The sequence below is a fragment of the Equus caballus genome, chromosome 18 (genome assembly GCF_041296265.1).
Source record: "Equus caballus isolate H_3958 breed thoroughbred chromosome 18, TB-T2T, whole genome shotgun sequence".
NCBI classification, from domain to species: domain Eukaryota; kingdom Metazoa; phylum Chordata; class Mammalia; order Perissodactyla; family Equidae; genus Equus; species Equus caballus.
Genome location: NC_091701.1, coordinates 67,746,707 through 67,766,403, shown reverse-complemented (window position 1 = coordinate 67,766,403; position 19,697 = coordinate 67,746,707). Strand labels below are relative to the sequence as shown.

At 39.1% G+C, this 19,697-nt stretch overlaps 1 protein-coding gene and 1 long non-coding RNA gene across 11 annotated transcripts in view; one reads left to right on the top strand and one right to left on the bottom strand.

Annotated features, from left to right (window-relative positions):
• Positions 1–19,697, top strand: part of LOC138918683 (uncharacterized) — a 202,630-nt gene that overhangs the window by 173,905 nt on the left and 9,028 nt on the right. The window lies entirely within an intron of this gene.
• NAB1 (NGFI-A binding protein 1) overlaps positions 16,334–19,697 on the bottom strand; it is a 39,027-nt gene continuing 35,663 nt past the window's right edge. For all 9 annotated transcript variants that reach the window (XM_070241440.1, XM_070241437.1, XM_023622230.2 and 6 more), the window contains exon 8: positions 16,334–18,891. In XM_070241440.1, the coding sequence (XP_070097541.1) occupies positions 18,803–18,891 (89 nt within the window). In that variant the 3' untranslated portion in view covers positions 16,334–18,802. The remainder of the gene's footprint in view (positions 18,892–19,697) is intronic.

Genomic DNA, 19,697 nt, shown 5'->3' with positions numbered 1-19,697 from the left:
TCACTTTCAAGAAACATTTTCTGACCAAAATCAACCCTCCCCGATTAAAATCCGCATCCTTCCATCCTCACTTACAGCCTATTAAAGTAGTTATTTCATTGTGTATGTCATGACTAGTTCCTGACATACTTATATTGCCCATTAGCTTCTATACTCCTGGAAGTCAGATTGTCTCATTTATCTGTGTATATCCCCACAAAATCCACATGTATCTCCTACACATAAATTGTAAAAAAGTTATGTAATTGCTATATGAACACAATACTGAGAAATGGGATAAACTAGAACATCCTCCTCGTTGTCCCAATCCTATCAAGGGGAACCTTGGAATCCCAAGAATCTGACCAAAGCCTGAGCCACCTTTCTTGGATAGCTGGTGTGGTGGCTCAAGTCTTCCAACCAGGCCCCATAAAGAAACAAATGTTTCTTGGCACAAAAAACAGCGGGTTCCATTATTCTGAAAAGGGTAAGAAAAAACTAACAGGAGCAATGTCTTTCCTTTGATGTGAGCTTAGACTGGGTTGTCCTAGACAAAAAGTAATGCCTGCTTTGGTGACGTGTGACTGATTGCTGGGCAACAGCAGGGAAATTGATTGCAGGTCTCACGGCAGGGAAACTGAACTGGGATTAGAATAGCCACTGTCACCCTCATTCGAGGGCCTGGAGCCTGTCTGTCCCCTCCACACGTGACTGAATCAGCATCAGTGCCCCAAAGAACACCTTGTCCAAGCCTGAGGACTTCAGGTTTTCAAGATCCAGAGGTTTCTCTGAACAGAGCCTCCTCTTCCTCATGTGGAAGGAATTTCCCCCGAGAGGGGATGAGCCCTCTAATGGGGGCAGGGAGAGCCAGAGGGAAGACAGGACAGCAGGTTTGATCACCAGAAGGCATCTTCCCTTTAAAGTCCAAGTTGGGAAGGGCCTTTCCTTGGATGGGACAAGGGAATACCTTGGACAGAGCCACGCCAGTGTTTCTCTCACACTGACCTACCATCCCAAGATCTGACACTCCTGTGGGAAAAAAATAATAACAGAACACTTCACATACTTTCGCTAAGGCTCTATTTGTTTGGTCAAGCCAAGGGGTCAGGCAGAGACAGAGCTGAAAGACTTAATTTACTAAGAGTGGCCATACTTGGTTAATGGCAATGTTGAGGAGACTTACCACCTCAGAAACAAAGAACATGATGAGGCATAGAGATGGTCCAGACTGTATTCATGTTAGCAGAGAACATCCAAAAACAAACAGGAGTGGCCTCATGGTTCTCTGGTAATATGTAATAGGGACTCTGATAAAGAATATTTTCCTTTGGACACTCATGGTTGGCTTAGGGTAGGTGAGTAGAGATTTAGGGTACCATAGGTGGACTCTGCTAAAATAAATCATTTGCATAGGGAGAGAAAGCAAAAAATATATCTGGAGGCCACATTGAAGAGAGTATTAACGGCTGTCTCATCTCCCTTTCTGGATGGTGAATGCCAGGGTGTTGCTCCCCAGCTGCGTCAAATTAGTCAAACGACATCATTGGCTACACTGTATGGAGCTGGATCCCAGAAGCACCTTTTGAGAAGAAGCTCAATCCAAAGCGAAGCAGGTATGAAAACTCACTATCAATCTGAAGGGGCCAGGCAAGAAGAAACCTGGTGATGAGACGCAGGACAGAAGGTTTGAAGCGCCCGGTAGGAGGATCGTCTGAGCCAAAGCACTTACTTTGCTTTTTCTAGTGAGCCAGAGTCACTGGCATCAGTTAGAGAGAAAATGCTTAATGGAACTGACTTAGCCTTAAAAAAACGCCTGCCTAGGGAATTTGGATTTTACTCTATTAGCAATAGAGAGTCATCGAAATTGTTGTGCTGTGTTTTGCTTTTCCTTAGCAGGGCAATGAATGAGAAAAGCAATTTGAGGGGAATTATTCTGGTAACAATATACAGAATATATTGGAGGATAGAAAAAATTGAAGTTGAAATTGCATGAGATGATAAGGGACTAAACTAAAGGGTAATGATGAGACTACAAAGAAATGGATGTATATGTGAGAAAATAATGAAGAATCAACAGGACTTGGTATCTGAATGTGAAGAATAGAGAAAGATAAGTTTCAAACATGACTCAGGTCTCAAATTTAAGTGAAGAGAAAAATGTTGGCACCAATCAGGAGTAAGAGTAGTTGGCCTTTCTATTATCTCTCCTTCAAGTTTTCCCTGAGCATATTTTGGTGGAAACAGCTCATGTTGTAGAAGTCAATAAGTTAGAAATATTTGAAGCAGGTAATTTGAGCAGAGAAAGAGAAAGAGTGAAACTTTTTCCCAATTATGAATTTCTTCCAACTAGATAGGGAAGATAATATAAGCAGAATGCAACAAACATCATAAATTCAAGGCAAATATTCTTTAAATATTGTCCTCATGTGTTTAATAAGATTGGGGATAAACTGATTTTTATTAATGAAAGTTGTATACTTCTTTATGTCCAAAAGAATTTATTTATTATATGACCTGAATGCAGCATAATATTTTCACTCTTCATAGTTTTCCATCACTCCTGTCAATAACATCAATCAAATTTTATTTTGCTGAACTCATTGGAATTTTCTTCATTTGGAAAGGAGCACTGTTCCAATTTCAATCAGCTTTTAGTTATAGAATCTTAAAAGTAATTATCTGGCCCAGAAGACATCCCACACTGTTCTATTTGATTTTTTCATATCACAACCAGAAAATTAAATATATTCTGCACAAAACACTTTTTTCTGAAGCAAGAGAAAGACACATTCATTTAGGTATTTACTCCTGTAACCCAAAGTCAAGACTAAAAAATTTGGCCAAGAAAGCCCCTTTTCTATAGTTCTCTCTCTTATTTTGCAGTTTTTTGAAGTAGGAAACTTCTTCGGTGTCCTATTAAGTGTTCAAAATCTGGACAACGAAAGAAATCGCTTGTCCCCAGTAAACAGCACCATGCCTTACCACATTTGGTGTCCTAATTTTAGCTGTTGAGACTTCAAGAGACCATCAGCTCATCTCATGGTTGGTATCCAACTTACGACCGCAGTGTGCAACATGCATTTGTATATTACAGGATACTGGCCAGTGATTGCTGTTTGATATTTCTACTTAAGAACACCAAAGGAACAGGACAATTTATGTTTAGTCAACTATACAAGGAGTTTAATTAATCAGCACGATAGTCCCAATTTGTTCCAGTGTGTCCAGGTGAATTCCTATAGACTAGAGTCCCAAGACAGTCAACAAGCTAATTACCTTATAAACCAGCTCTGAGTTTAAAATAATTCCTTTTGTGGGAAATCCTGTAGGATTCAACAATTAAACAGTTAGTTGGTTTGTTTCAGAGAATGTTGTTATGAAATCACTTGAAAATGTGGCCATTTTGCTACCTGTCAGGCCATCAGTCTCTAGCTGGGCTGAAGGTATAGCTTTTTTTCTGTTCTGTAATGACATGCTTAGCTTTACATGGATAATACTAATGTCTCCTTGTTCCTAAGAAACCACAGTTACAATTCAATAAGTCTTAGAGTCCGTGATATTAGGAAATCCATAAAACGCAGACATCAAGAAATTTCCTTTGGAAAACAACGTTCTGATGTATTTTCTAGAGCTGCTGTAAAAAAGTACCGGAATCAATAGCTTAAACAACAGAAATTTATTTTCTCGCAATTCTAGAGGCCAGAAGTCCAAGATCCAGGTGTCAGCAGAGTTGGTTCCTTCTGTGGGTTACGAGGGAAGTCTCTGCTCCAGGCCTCTCTCTTTGGCTTGCGGATGGGCGTGTTCTCCCTGCATCTTCACATCATCTTCCCTCTGTACATATCTCTGTGTCTAAATTCCCTCTTCTTATAAGGACAGCAGTCATATTGGATTCGGGCCCACCCGTAAGACTTCATTTTAATTTAACTGCTTCTTTAAAGACCCTGTCTCCAAATATGGTTACATTCTCAAGTCCTAGGGGGTTAGAATTTCAACATATAAATTTTTAGGGGAACACAATTCACCCCATAACATCTGGAGATGAAGTTTTATGGATCTTAAAAGTCTTTAGCTCCTATTTGAGTCAGTGCAGGCTACTGCCTCTCAGGAAAGATGAGTCCCAAATGTGTCCCCAAGACCACACTAGCACTACCTGACACACACCCTGGGCTCTTCTTGTTTTACTTCAGCTACAGCTTTGTCACCTCTGCTCCTCACAAGGCTGCTGGCAGAAGGCTCACTGTGGCCACCAGCCTCTGGGATCTCCAGAGTCTGTGTCCAGGGTGCAGTGTCTGCTCCCACAGCTGCCAGTCCTTGGGGTGTCTCAGCCATGTTCCCAACCACACTTGTCATCTCAAGTCCTGAAGCAGCTCTGCCTGTACTTAAAATCTCAGTCTTCTCGACTAACTCACTCAGCTCCAGCCTCCAGCCCTTCACTGCACAGGGACCCCAAACCAGTCCACGGGATTTGGAGGAGAGACTTCACTCTGCCTTCTCCAGCCTTCTCTCCCCTCCACCTCAGCCTGTCCATCCTAGAAAATTTCCTCTCTCTAATCACAGTTTCAAGACAGGGACTTTACTCCTGAAGAATGGAATGAAGAATTTGATTTTTCAATACCAGTTTTCTGAATGATCAGCCTGTAGCCATCTACAGATATGGTGAGATAAAGAGAATCATAGAATCTTAAATAAAGAGCTATAAGAAACCTTAGAGATACTTTTAGCCATGTCCTTATAGTTTAACTGAAAAAAATGGGCGCAGAAATATTAAATGTCCTAGGTTCTGGAATAGTTCATAAAAGATTAAATTGTATAAGTCTGAAAGCTAATACATGTGTAATGATCCGGTACTATGAATGATCACTGCGTAAGAGTTTCATATGAAAGCACTTTGGAGTGTAAGCCCAGTTCACGTCTACCCCCACCTAAGGTGGATAAGTCTCCACCCGCTGTGCCACAGTTGATTGGACTACAACGAACACCTGACCAGGCTAAGCCAAGCAGAGTCCCTTCCCTGGGAATTTGGAATCAGACTTGGAGATAGAGAGTAAAAATCTACGTGACCCTGTGACAAGGTCAGGTTCCCCACTGTCCAGTAGTGTCCAAGTACAGGGGCAGTGGTATCCTTTCCCCACTACTACTACCCCCTTCCGGGGTGGGGGCCCACCCTCTGCAGTGGAAGGCTTAGGGATGTCTTGCTCTGTTGAAAGCCTGATTGTTCAGGTAGGCAGATCAGATGGGGATCCTCAAATTCCTGAGTCCAGGAGGCCCCCTTCTGCTGGATGGGCCAAGGTGATGTGATATTCCAGCTGTCAGTGGAAGGGCCTCTACAGGTAGCAAAGCAACAAAGCCCAGCTAATTGTGGCTCCTTGGCACAAAGGACCAGGGTCACTGTGGGCTCACTCGAGTGGTGACCCACGATCTGCAAGCCTGCATGGGCTCCCCATTTGGCTCCCAGCCTGGTGAGTAAGGTGCTCACAGTCTCTCTAGGCCAACTCTACCTCTATCCACATGGCTCCTCTAAGGTCCTTGTCCCTTATCTCAGGCTCTGCTGACCTCCCCTCTCCTCTCTGTGGGGAGGGGGTAGTTATAGTCAGGGTCTTCTTCCAGCCTCTTTCCAATGTATTATTGTTAGGACATAAATTCTATGCCCTGCTTCCTTCTGGGCCTTTCCTTTCAATTATCACAATCTTTTTTTCTCTCAACAAAACCCACTTCATTCGGGTCAAAAGCTTTGGCTTCTATGCGTGTGTGGGAGTAGAGAATATATGGGAAATCTCTGTACCTTCCCATCAATTTTGCTATTAACTTTAAACTACTGTAAAAAAAAAAAGTCTTACTAAAAGAAAATAAGCCATATCTTCCAAAACTCTTGTTCCTGATAGACTCTTACGAAAGACCCTACTCGATAAATCAAAAAAAAAAAAAAAAAAAGCAAACATTGACTATTTCTTCATCTTTGCTTACTGGCTGGAACCTTGGAACCTTTCTAATTCTCTTTTGGTCAGTGTGGATGGCTCTGGAAGAGCAGAAGGAAGTACAAAACAGAAACACACACACAAATTCATACTTCAAGAAATCACCTTGCTAAGTGGGTAGACCCACTATTGTTGGCTGTCATAGTCCATCTCGTGAATTTGGGAACAGGTAAAAGCCAGCTGGCCAGGATAATAATGAAGTAGACTCACAAAGAGAAGCAGAGAAGACAGTGGGGAGAGGACTACAGAGGTTCCTGATACTTTGTAGGTTCCCAGTTTCTGCCCAACTAGAGCTGCCTTTTTATCCTCGTATCCTTAAACATCACTGTATTTCTAAAATAAATTTCTAATTTTTCTTAAGCTAGCTCAAGTGAACTTATATATTTAGCAACCAAAACAGTGTTGATGAATACAGTTTTATAGTTTCAAAGCTAATCTACATTTTTTCAGTCTTTTTAAAAAACACTATAGAGATTAACATTAATAGGTGGTTAAACGGTCCTATAACTTTTATTAGGAAAAGCTGGATGATTTATTGCAACTCTGTAGATTACAGTTTCTTGATGAAGATTTGAGGGTGTAGCTGCGACATGAAATCTTAAATGTTGGTATCCATCTGGAAAGAGATATGGACAAGATAATAGACTAGCTCCCCCATGCTAACTGGTTGTTGCTGGGCTGTGGACCTCTTTTCCGAATAAAGGCTCCCTCCGGGTGTTGAGGAGCAGCAGGAAGAGACTGGACCTTGGGAGCAAACGTCTGTGCCCCATCCTTAGTTGCTACCAGATGCTCCTGATGTTGACTCCCTCGCCTTAATTTGAGGTCTGCCATATGCTGGGAATGAAAGTAATTTCCTTTCTGTGTTAGTTTCACTCTGTCCAACATTCTCTTTTTAGGGAAACTGTGCAAGCCCCCTTCTTGGGAATTTTGCTCCCATGGCTCCTACTAAGCAGGCAGTGATGCGACTCACCTTCTCACAGCTCAGTGGAATGTATTCCTGCCTTAAGCTGGAGCAATCAAATTCTCCATGCAGGGAATTTGGAATTGGGCTTTTGAGACTCTGGTCAGCAGTCTTGGGTGGGGTCTGGGCAGAAAGTCATTGTCGGGCTGAACCAGGCAGCCATGAGCACCCTAAAGCAGACAATACTGTCTGACAAATAAGGCAGACTTGCAGAGGGAAGTGGAGACCAGGAAGCATTTAGCTTCCCTGAGAGAGTGGGAGAGAATAACCTTCCCTTCTGAATTCCCAGCTTCTTGGCTTCTGGCTCTTCCTGAGGCTGCTCTGACTTCTTGCCCTGGATTCCTTGAGATAACCTTACATTCTTCCAAAAAAACTTCCCTGTTTGCTTAAACTGACTTGGATGGCTCTATTGCAGTCAACCAAAAGCTCACTGTAGGGGTCAGTCATTATGTAATTGATGGAGTATGTAGCCTGTCACCCATTCACCTGATTCTCAAAACAGGCAATATCAAAAAAAAGAACAAAATCCAAGTTTGTTTCTTCTCTGTCCATGTATCTTTTCAAGCAAAGACGGATATTTCAATTTCTTGAATTTGCTTTTAATGTGAAAAGAGATAAAAACTTGTTTTACGAAGCGCCATTGTATTTTAGTTGTAAGCCTAGATGTGAGAGACAAAATTTATCTATGCTTAAAATATGGGATAACAGATTCAGGAATTCCCATTTCAAATAATATTGAGGCTATTAGATCATTTCCCTCACAAATTTCAACTGTGTGATGACCTCGTGCCAGAAATCTCCTGTCATCTGTAGGATTCAGGTTGAACTCTAAGGAATAAAAAAGCTAACTGAATATGGAATGCCCTCTTTGTCCAAAATAGATATAGACAGCTTGGTTGTAGCTTTCTTAGATGATCAAAGCCAGAAGAGATCAACAGGTTAGAGGTTAGGGCTTCTTAACCTGGAGTCCATCAGATATTGGGTGAGGTGCGAGTCCACCGAACTTTAAGCAAAGGTTGAGGCCTGTGTGCATTATGAGGACAGGATCAATACGTTTCATCAGGTTATCAAAAGGGCACGTGACACAAAAAGTTAACAACCAGTAAAAGCCCAGCTTCTTTTTACATATGAGAAAATTAAGGCACAGCAAAGATGTGACCTGATAAGTCACACACAAAGACAAGGGCAGAGCCAAGGACGGGAATCCAGGTATCCCGAACCTTATTCAAGGTTCCTTCGCTGCACGACATTATGTTATGAGTGCTCAACTAGGTAAGGCAGTGTCTGTCCCTCCTCAAAGACCGTGACTCCTTTAGAGCACCTTTGTGTCTTTCAGAGGCCATAACCCCACCACGACCCTGGAATCTGGAGAGCATCTCTTAGGATTCACATCTTACAAATGAGAAAACTGAAGGTCAAAAAGCTTTAAAGACTTGCTTAAAAGTCTCATCACCTGAAGATAAAACCAGTTATAAAACAGAGGCCTGTGGACCGCCAGTCCTTTGATCTGAGGCACATGGCCTTGAACTGCCAAAGTGTAATTCTCTGGGTAAGGGAAATGCAGCTATAGATATGGAGATATGAAGTGACTTGTTGGTGACAGTCAAATAAATGGTGGATGAGCCAGGACTCAAATTCATGTTTCCTAAATTTTTTCTACCCACTAATAGTAAATAGGTTTTTGTTTATTTGTTTGTTTGTCTGGGGAGATACTAAAAATCTCACTCGGTGGAGAGGCTGGGTGGCGCAGGAGAAAGAACACGGGACTAGAGAGGAAGGGCTCGGGGTCTCGCCCTAGCTCCGTCCCTTGTGGCCTGTGAGACCTTTAACAAGTCACTTAACAGCTGGGCCAGGCTCTCTTTCAGGAATTGGCTTGTGATCTCCACATTTTACACGCTCAATAGAAAAGATTCCTTCTATTCTTCCAACTGTACGTGTGTATCAGCACCCTGGTGATAACATTGACCTCGTTAGAATTCTGCTGCCCCATCTGCAGTCAAACAAACTCGAAATGGACACCTTGGGGGAGATTTTGAGAGAGTGAAGTGAATTTTAAAAGCTGCTTTTATTAAGTCGAAAACAGCAAATTACAAAGAATGTCTAAATAGTCTAATTTCCTTAACTCAGAGGTTTTTATAAAAGTTAATTACATTATACTTTAGCTCAAGAATAGTGGATGGTAGGCTACTAAAATTTTAATTTTTATAGCTCTTTACTCCCAATTCCAGTGTTCTTTGAGTCTGGGTAGGTCCTATCTTCCAAGCCACCAGGATATGGTTGGGCACATACTCCTCCCTTCACTCCCTTCGGTGGCAGAAGCAAAGGGTAGATGTATCAAGTTTGCTTTCACAGAATTAAAGTCACCACAATTCATCATTTTTGTGAGATCAGCGAGGAAATGTTTAGGCTGAACTGCAGCCATTAGAGTTTTCTATTCATAACTCAAGGCTGCCCTTAGCATGAGGAGAACAAGTACATTCTAGCAGTTAAACATATTTCAAATCTTTTAAAAAGTGTATTTATTGGTGAATTGTTACTGTTTTCTTCTAAACAGTCTCTTCATTCTTGATTTTACTACCTATGTTTGAGGGCGTAAAATTCAAATAAGCAGTGATAAAATAAATGTAGTGTTTTAAAACAAAGAAACACAAGATTATTGTAAACAGCCAGATGTTTATGATGGTGGCCTAGCATCAGGGTCGAGAATCATTACTATCTTACAGGTGAAAGATCATTTTACTGAAATGTATAGAGAAAGAAAGAAAACAAACAACTAAAAGACCAAATATTTTCTTTTACACAAATCTGTTCTGCTGTAAGGTTTGGTGTCCCAATCAGTTGTACGGGATTCTGCTTCCACGTTTTGAGATGCCAACTGTGACAGGGGCTGGGATTGGTTCTGGGTACACTGAATTCCAGCTTGCACAGTGAGCTTGGATGTGTCAAATAGCTTTAAGGAAATCTATCCAACCTTCTGTGATGAAGGAGGGGAGCGGTGTTTATCAAGGAATAGCCAACCCTTAGATTTGAAGAAAAGTTGCCTCATATCAAGTCTGTCACTAATTTTCATACTCTTTCTGTTTACTTTTATAAGTATGTTATGTTTTAATTTAGAAAATTGCATTAAACAATTGCATCAATTATTCTTCCCAACTACCCTGTTTGGTAGCACTCTCTTAAAGGTTAACAATGACCTATTTAATAATCACATCCAATAGCCTGTTCTCATCCTAGTTGACTCTTGTCTAATTTGACATTACTGATGTCCTCTACTCTGTGGCTTCCAGGGTGTCACTCTGTCTCTCAGTTTTTCTATCTCTCTGACTGTCCTTTCTTAGTATTTTTGGTGCTTCTCGTCATTCTACCTGCTCCACATGAGTTAGTATTCCCCAGGATTCTATCTTTAACTATCTTCTGTTTTTATCCTTTCTCATTCACTCCTATGGCTTCAACTACCATTCATGAGGCACCAGTAACTCCCAAATCTATGACCCCAGTCTTGACATGAGCTCCAGACTTTCCTAAGCACCAGACTTTTGTTTCCAAGTAAATCCTAAATAGCTCCACTACAATAAACTGAAGGCCTCTCAAACTCGACATGTCAAACAGAGCTCTTGTCCCCCTCTCTGTAGAAGGCAGCCCCCAAGAGAGCCCACCATGTTACCCATTTCCTGGTGTTCACGCCCTTGAGTGAAGGCAGAGCGTGGGTCTGGGAGGTTGGCACTGTTTGTAATTCTTTCTCTTATTCTTTGCATTTGTCCAGAATAATGCTGTTTTATATTATAAATGTTTCAAGTTCAGGAATCATACTTTAATTTGTTATGGTCATCTCATCCTTAGGCATGCCTAAAAAGTGTTAATTATGATAATTTTTGCTGTATTTAGAAAACTCGAGTTTTAAAAAAATGTTTTAATAAAACAACATGTGATTTCTGTCTTTAAAAAAGACCCTCAACTTAAGAGACAGATAAAGTACAATATTTATATTTGGTTTTGAATTTATCCCAACCACCAGTGCCTATGCTGCTCCTGCCTCAAACTTTTCCCCAGTTGTCTGGTTGGAGCCCACATAAAGGAGCTGGAGGCAACCTCTATTTTTTAAATGCACACTTTGATTTTCCTTCCTCATTAAGGGCAGAAACCAAAGCAGAAGCCAATTATCACCTGCAAACTAATTCCTTCTCCGGGATCAATGAGTTCCTAAATCTCTTGTGCAGTTTTCCTCTTTTCATAAAACGAAGAAAATAATGCCAAATTTGCTGGTTTGTGAAAAGGATTAATTAGGTCATAAGTGTAATGAGAAAGACAGCCTTGCAAGCTTTAAGTGAAGGTACTATTTCTAGAATTTTTCCACTCAGTTCAGGAAAGGAGAATAGACCAGGTTTCACAATTGTAAAATCAGCTTTTTCCCTTTGTAATTAATAATTTGTGGGTGAAATTTGGAGATGCAAATGATGTTAAATAAACCATGGTTCAAAATCTAGCTAATTTATTTTCTTCACTGAATCCCTCATTCCTCTCCTCCCTTTAAACAACACACTAAAAACACTCCTGAACCTTTAATCATGGGATTACTTAAGGTTTATTTGTGGATTATGAGTTTATCTGTGGATTATCAGTTTATCTGTAACTAACTTTGCTCTTGGTGGAGTCTCTCTAGGAAAATGACTTCAAATTCTCAAAAATCCTCAACTCCAGCTTGGACCTTCTACTTTATCTTTGGTTCAATATTTCTTGCTGCCTCTGTGGCAGCCCTACTCACATATACCAACAACCCCCAAATTGAACATGTCTGAAACAAAATATTATTGAACGCCAGGCTCTCTTTGCTACCTAAGTTCTCTTTTGGAAAGTGGTGCTACTATTGCCTCCTTTTCCCAGGGTCACAAGCATGGATAGTTTTCATTCCAATTGGCCAATATGTTCCTTTCTCATGAGCCAGATCTTTACTTTCGTCAATTATCAAGTCCTGCCACTTCATCATCAACAATCGTTGTCTTCCTCTACTAGATGGTGAGTGTCCCTCAAGGGCAGGAATGATGTCTTATGATCTCTGTATCCTCAGTTCTTAATATTGTCCCTGGATATTTGCAAGCAGGTGGCTTAACAAGTGTTTGCTGAATGAGTGAATTATTGAATGATTGTTTTCTTTCCTCCTCAAAAGCTTCACATTGCTTCCCAAATTGAGAACTTAGAGTGAGTTTCAAAAAGTTCCATTGAGTGAGCGTTTTCTTTTCTAGATGATTCATCTCTAATTTTAATTTGAAGTCTCTGCTCTAGGCCATTAGATTTCCCAACGCCATCTGAATGTGATTTTTCTGCTCCCTCACCTGGGCCCCTCATAGTGCTGATCCCAAAGCAGTGTGCTGTTCTCTGACTTCTCTGCTTAAATATCTGCCTTCAGGATGGCTTGATATTTACTTCCTTTAAGAAGCTTCTGCTGGAATCTAGACACTACTAGCAACTAACCAGCTTATTAATACTCACATGTAGCCTAGTTGTTTCTATATGTGCATACAGTTAAGCTTTACCTGCATTTTAAAGTGTTTACTGTGTTAGAGTGTAAAATGTTTACACAGTGCGAGTCACTTGGTTCAAAGGAAATTTGGTGGGACAGGTTGCACGTGGACTTTGGCATCAAGTTACTACTCACTTGTGATCTGGTAACTAATTACCTAATCTCAAGCCCTCTGTTTTCTCATCTGCAAAATGGGGGTGATAATAATTACCTCCTGGAGTTGCAGAGGATTAAACGTACAGCAGTTGGCCCAGTGCTAGGAAACGGTAAATATGATATATGGCACCACGTACTACAATTACCACTGGATTAAGAGTACAAGCCTCAGTTTTAGATCATTTGCTTTACAGAGCAGAGCTAGTTCTTGTCTTTTTAACAAGGGAACATAGAAGAAAGTGACTTATTTCTCCTGTAAATTAACTATCACACTTAAACTCTTGGGAAATAGATCCTTCTCTCTTCTCACTTTTAAATATTACAATATGTTAATTTTTTCTTCTCTTTGCATAAATTAGGTAACCTCAAATTTATTTCATCTTGAAATGTTAATTTTTTAAAAAGTGTAAATTGCCTTTTAATAGCCTAAGAATTGGAGTTAAGTACCTAGCCATATCTGGGAAGTCTTTCTCGTTATACAAACTGCCTTGTTGTCTTCTTATCAATAAAAATCAAAAAGATGTGGTCCAATTTGAGAGTTAGCCAATGCATGCAAAAGAAATTCACTCAATCAATATATGGGCATGTTCTGATGATAGAATCACTGGCTAGATTCAGAAAGGAAAAGGATGACCTAGTCCATTTTTACTGCTGATGGACAACATCCTTACATTATGTTGTCAGGGACTTGAAAGTGTGTATTTTATTTTTTTGAAACATAACTAAAATGATGAGACTCTGGAGGGCCTACAGTATTACAATATTGTACCAAGGAAATCACTTTGTCTTCTGGGAAGGATAATAAACAGGGTATGGGGCTAGGCCACAGGTGCTTGGTTTAACAGTTCACAATTGAGCATGGTAGGGAGTCTCAGAAAATTATAAAATGCCTCTGCTGAGCCAGTTACCGGTAAGATTCCACCTACGTGCGCACTACTTAAATATCTGCCTACATACTTGAGCCTAAGTGACCTGTCAGCAGAGGGTGTCTGTGACAGTTATAAGAGAATGGCCTTGCTTGCTTAGGATCGTGTGTGGGTGTTGAATATGGCACTTTAAACATAAATTTATGAGGTGCAAACTTTTAATGCAAAGATGACTCATAAGGTTTCAGAATGTGTAAATACGAAGCACAGTCTAACTTATAGCGTCACTGGTGCTCACCCACAGCAAGACCAGCCTGGGCAATTACCAAGTTGTTTGGACTACCAGGAAATTCACAAAATTTGCCACACTTAATAAGTTGATGAGAAAAATTATTGGGTTGATTTTAAACATTTGTGTGCACCACCATCTTGAACCAGGGTTATATGTAATTAATCTGCATTTTGCAACATTATGTTTGATAACGGCATTCACTTTATTTCTCTGAGATTGTGAAGTCAATTCTTTTGAGACACTGCATTGGAAAACTTCAATAGACAGCAACTGTATGGTAAAATAAAAAAAATTAAACAGGCAATTTCTCACTTAAGTGTCTAGAATCAGGCAATAAGATGGAAAAAGAATCATAACTAAACATTTCATATGGATGCTGAAATAAAACTAAGATTAGTATTTTATGTGATTCATTTCCGATGCTCCTTGTTTGAGAGTTTTCTCCAATTGCTACAAAAATGTCACGAAAATTTCCCTTAATTGAAGGTAAACCAGTGAACACTAGACTTTAACATGATTGAAGTGCCACTTGGGAGGGAGATTATGTAGCTGTCAGAAGAACAACCTTCGAAATTGTGACCAAATAGTCAGACACAACCAGGAGACGCAGAATTCAAAAGGATATTGTTTTAATACTTAAAAGTTTTGTGGCCCTTAAAAGACAGGAATATGAAAGAATAAAGAAATAATGGAGCTAAATGAACCAATTTTGCAAATGGAACCAATCAATGTTTATGGTTCCTTTAAAAGTGATTGTTAAAATTTACTAACCTTATAGATAGAAAAAGATCTGTAACTTGAACTTAAAAACTTAACGTTTTTGGATTCCAACTTTAGTAAGTTGATTATAAACTTAAAAAATAGATTTTTGATTAGCTTTTTCTGCACACAAAAAAATACCTTTGAGGTGATTTTTTTGGTTTGTTTTCTAATTTTCACAGGTCAGTAGAAACAGAAGCCAGAGAAGAGGTTTTAAAACTTTAACCATTGCACACTCAAAAAGTAAAACGCTAACCCTAGCATTTAGCTTTCGATCACTTCCATGTAAAATATGAATCATCTTACAGGGTCACTAAGGAAATGGTTAACAGTAAGGTTTTTCAGATTAAACATATTTACAATAAAAATAAACTTCTGGACATTGGATCATTCTTTTGACTTTGGAGGCCCACTTGAGAATCTCACTTATGAGGACACCCACAGATAATAATGAATAAATAAGCTTGGATTCCCTGAAACACCCACCACCCATGCACAGCTGGACCATAAGGTGGTTTTTAGTTAAACAGCAGCTACCATATTTGGTCATATGCTTCACGCTGTTACAAACACAACACGTTTGCCCGATTCTAACTTCAGCCATTTACTGACTGAATTCATTTCCTATAAGAGAGAGACCTCCTAGTGTCATTAGGTTAATACTGCGGTTGATGTTGTTTTGAAGATTCAGTGCTGTATTAGGTGATGTCACAGCAAAATGGGTATTATGTCAGTAATACTTAAACGTTTGAGCAGCCAAGTGAGCAGACCATGTGTTAGGAAATTCCTTGCATGCTTATTTAGGCTTTAAGTCTTAAATACCATCAGCTGTAATTGCAAAGGTACACTAGGTGCTAGTAGCCTCATAATCACCAAATCCTCAAGCTTTCACCAAAGAGATTTTACTAATTAGGGACAAACAAAAGCATTTTTCCCCTGCCTTTTGACAAGTTCAACGGTGGCACTGTCAAAAGAATTATTATCCTGGCAAGCAGATCTAACTGGTATTCAAAATAAAACTAATTTTTTTTTAAGTGGCCTTAAAGTGAAAGGCACTCCCACTATGGCTGTGTGTCACATCTCACCTTTCTGGTAAGAGATCCTGGCTGAGCCAAGTCTCACTAACTCTGCTAAGGTGCCTCCTCCCATAACGCCTACCGGACACAGGCTGCACCTCAATGTTGGCTCCCTGCTCATCCCCAGTCTGTAACCCACTAGACTCTGTGTCCTATCTGAGTGATGTTAGTTCCCATTCCACCAGGTACTGGGCTCCTGAAGGGCAGGGGTCATGTCTTAGATTTCTTCTGTGGCCTCCACCCTCACCGAGCACCGAGCACAGTGCTGGACACACTGAAGCTCTGCATCAATCTACCAAGTCATCAATTAACACCTCGCTGCAAGGCTTTTCCTAATTCTCTACCACAGGTTGACAACTTTTTGTGATTAGCCTGTAATACTGAGGCCAAATCCCATTAACACTTTACAAATATTAGTATATCCTAAGAGTTAAATCCTGATGTTCCTCCTTTTAATTTAGTTGGTTATATGATGGGTAGTTTTTTAAATGTCTCTGTAAACTTCTCATCAGTGAGAACAATGTAAACCAAACTGTCTCTGACAGACCAGAGTCAACTGAACACCTATTTGCTAAATAACTTTCCTGAAAAAAAGGTAGCTGACAATAATATTTAGTCTTGACTCAAGACATAAGCCCTGGCCCTGACACCCAGGCCCAGCTCAAACAGTCAGGAGGGGCGTGGGGGGCCCTGCAGGCTAACATGACCTGCCGTGGAAAGTGCAAGGCAGAAAGTTCTATAAACATCAGTGTGTGAGGCACAGAAAACCTTTATTGCCACAGGAAGCAAGTGCACTCATCCCACCTCACCAACAGCTCTAAGAGTCACAGCAACGCAGACTTCACATAATAAAGTACAACACAGACTCGGGGAGAAATGGTCCCTTGGGCTATATTGGCTGTAATACTGAGGTAACCAATTGACCTTGTTCAGTGAAAATACCTCTAACACAACGAAAAAATCAACGAGTTATAACATCGAATTCATATATACAATTCAAATAAAAATATATATTATTTGTTTCAATGTATAGCAAGTTTAATACATTAGTGTTTACAAAATAAAAACTGTATTCTACTGAAAATTTTCTTGTGCTTCCGCCTTATCACTAAGCTTGAAAGACCAGAAAAGTATGATACTTAAGGAAACTTACTGATAGATTTAAAGATGCAGTTTGTGGGAGCCATGAAAGACACATAAATATCAGTTGGAAGATTACTGCATCTTTAAAAATTGTTGCTTATTAAAATCTACAAACTTGAACTGTAAGACACAATTAAAAAAAACCCACAAAATTTCTCAAAATAGATTAGAATACAGGAAACGTTTCATGAAACTACTGAGATACTAACCAGTTCTGTGGCTAATATTAAAAACTGAATGAATCTATTTAAATCGTACTCGTACTATTTTCTACACACAGTGAACAATACAACCACAATAATCAACCTCAAGCTAGCAACAAAGTTGCAAGGTCCATAAAAAGCTTCTTCGGTAGGCAAAACACTATGGTACAATTAAAACATTTAGGAAGGGAAAAAAGCCTTTTAATAGTATAAAAGTTGTTTACTGGTGTTTCTACTGTAAAGCTATTCTAGAAACCAAAATGAAAAAGCAATTACATATGTGACAGTGATCAGAGACTACAGTGCAGACATTTCATATGATGTTTGGCTGATGAATTTTAGTATAACAGATTATGACAATATTTTTTATACAGTTATGACCTAGAGCATAACTGCAAACAAAAAAACACATATTCTAAGTCAATACACTTTTCTCGGCAATATCTGGGTTTAGAGGAATCTGGAAGGAAGTAGGTAGAGCTGTGAAATATCTTCTCCTCTTAAACCAACAGAAAAATTAAATTGGTATAAGTAGTATTTGTTTTGTTTTTCCACTACGGATTACAATGTGAAATTCACATAAGTATGCAAGTATGTTATTAACATTTAAGCACACCCCCATATATATGCACACAGCCCATGATTAAATAGGGGGAATCAAAACATACTTTCAAGTTAAAATGAATTTTTAGAAAAAACTGCATTTACAAATCTGAAAGGTGTAAAAAAATGAAATTGTAAAATAAATAATGAATACAGGCGTCAACTAAACCTCCAGAAATATGCCTGCAACATGTGGATACAGCGACGGTCCACACTTGTGATGGTCAGGGTGGGAAGACACTCCTTGGAGGGAGCCATCTGGTTTCTCTGACTCTGGTATGTAGGGAAGAATTTCTGGAGATAAAATGGTACTAACTCCATTACATTATTACAGCCTTTGTTAACAGTCACCGTCCTCATCACATTTAGGGTTAACTTACTAAGTCTTAATCTATTTGACACGTTCTGAGACAGCAATGTTTAAGTCAAGCTTTTACCCATCAGTCTACTAGTTTCAAGTTCTCTGTCCAAGTAATATTTTTTGTTATACTTCCTATTTTTGTTATATCTTAAGTAGCTATCATATAATGCAATCTGGGTCAACTAGGTAAGAGAGATTTTCTACTCTATTGCTCATCTTTTTAACTTTACTCCACTATTTATTAATTGTATAAATGTGCCTGATTAAGCCAGTAAAAATGACATTTTACTACCAAAAATGACACATTTCCTATTAAACAAAATCAGTCTTATCAAATATTAAATACACAATATTGTCCTTTGTTTAAATTGAATATTTGCTTTCCATTTTTCCAAAGTCATTGCAACCCTGTCAATAACTACATCACTTGAACGTTCTTTTTTATGACTGCAAAGATTCTAAACTCTGACATATAATAATATTTATGCTAAATACACTTAAAAGTAGACAACGAAATTTCAAGTAAAATAAACTGTATCCACATCTATTGGACCAAACAGGCCTCAACATCTAGATTTTGCTTCTATAAATTACACAAATACATTGTACATTCTTAAATAACGAATGCTTACAATATTAATTTGTAAGCCTTTCCACATAAAACAGTTTACAGAGGAATGTGAAGGGATCAATATTTCTGTTACAGATTGCAACATTCTCTCAATTTTCTCTTTTGTGGCTGTTGTTCTGTCTTCCTGGTTTCCACAGACTACTGGATCAGTCCTGATGCTTTGGCTATGAAATCTGTTTGAGCTGAATGAGGCAACATTGGTTATTAAGGCTTATTTCTATGATGGAGCATTATCCTTAAATCTGATGCCATTTCCAGAGAACAGTGGGAGAATCACAGCTATCTTGAATCTTCAGGCTCTGTTTTGATGACTTTCTTTTCTAAAGTAAAAGCTGAGTGAGGGTAGTCTTTTAAAATCCCAAGGCTCTCTGCATAAAAATGGAAACACAAAGTGTGTTGACACTTTAAATCAATGGATCACAAAAAACCAACTCAAACTTATAAAATAAACTCTGAACTCCACAGTAAACAGCAACTATTCATGATTCTGCAATTCCATATAAAAATGTTATGTTTATACGATTCTGGATTTAAATTCCATCTCTGCCAATTACTAGCTGTATACATCTCTGGGCAAGTTACAGCCTCTCTAAGCCTTAATGTCCTCATCTATAAAATGGAGATAGTACCTACACAGGATGGCGTGAGAGGCAAATCATGAAATACATATAAAGCACTTAGGATATAAAACATCGATTTTTATTTAATGCTTGGTCCAACGCGACAAGTAAAATACATAAAATAAAACTGGTTGCTCATATACAACAAAATTACTAGCTAAAATATTTACTATCAGTGAAGAAATGGGACAGAAAGACATCTTCCATGTTTAAACATGGAACTATTTTTAAAAGTTTCTCTGGCCATGGCTCATTAAGGTGGGAGAAACAGGGGTGAAAGAATGAAGACTCTACTAGTGTAAGGAATCATTCCTTGGAGTTATATGTGGGCAGTTATTTCAACCTCTACAAACACTACAGAATGACAATAAAAGGTAATATTCCCGTCAAGTGCTAATACTGGGTGATACATATACACACACATACACACACACACACTTAGAAAAGGATTCTAGAAAAGTAACCAATACTTAATGGCTTATCTGAAACTAGGCAACTCAATTTCTGAATTTACTCCCTCTATACCGAAGCGGACTTTAAATTCAGCATAAGAG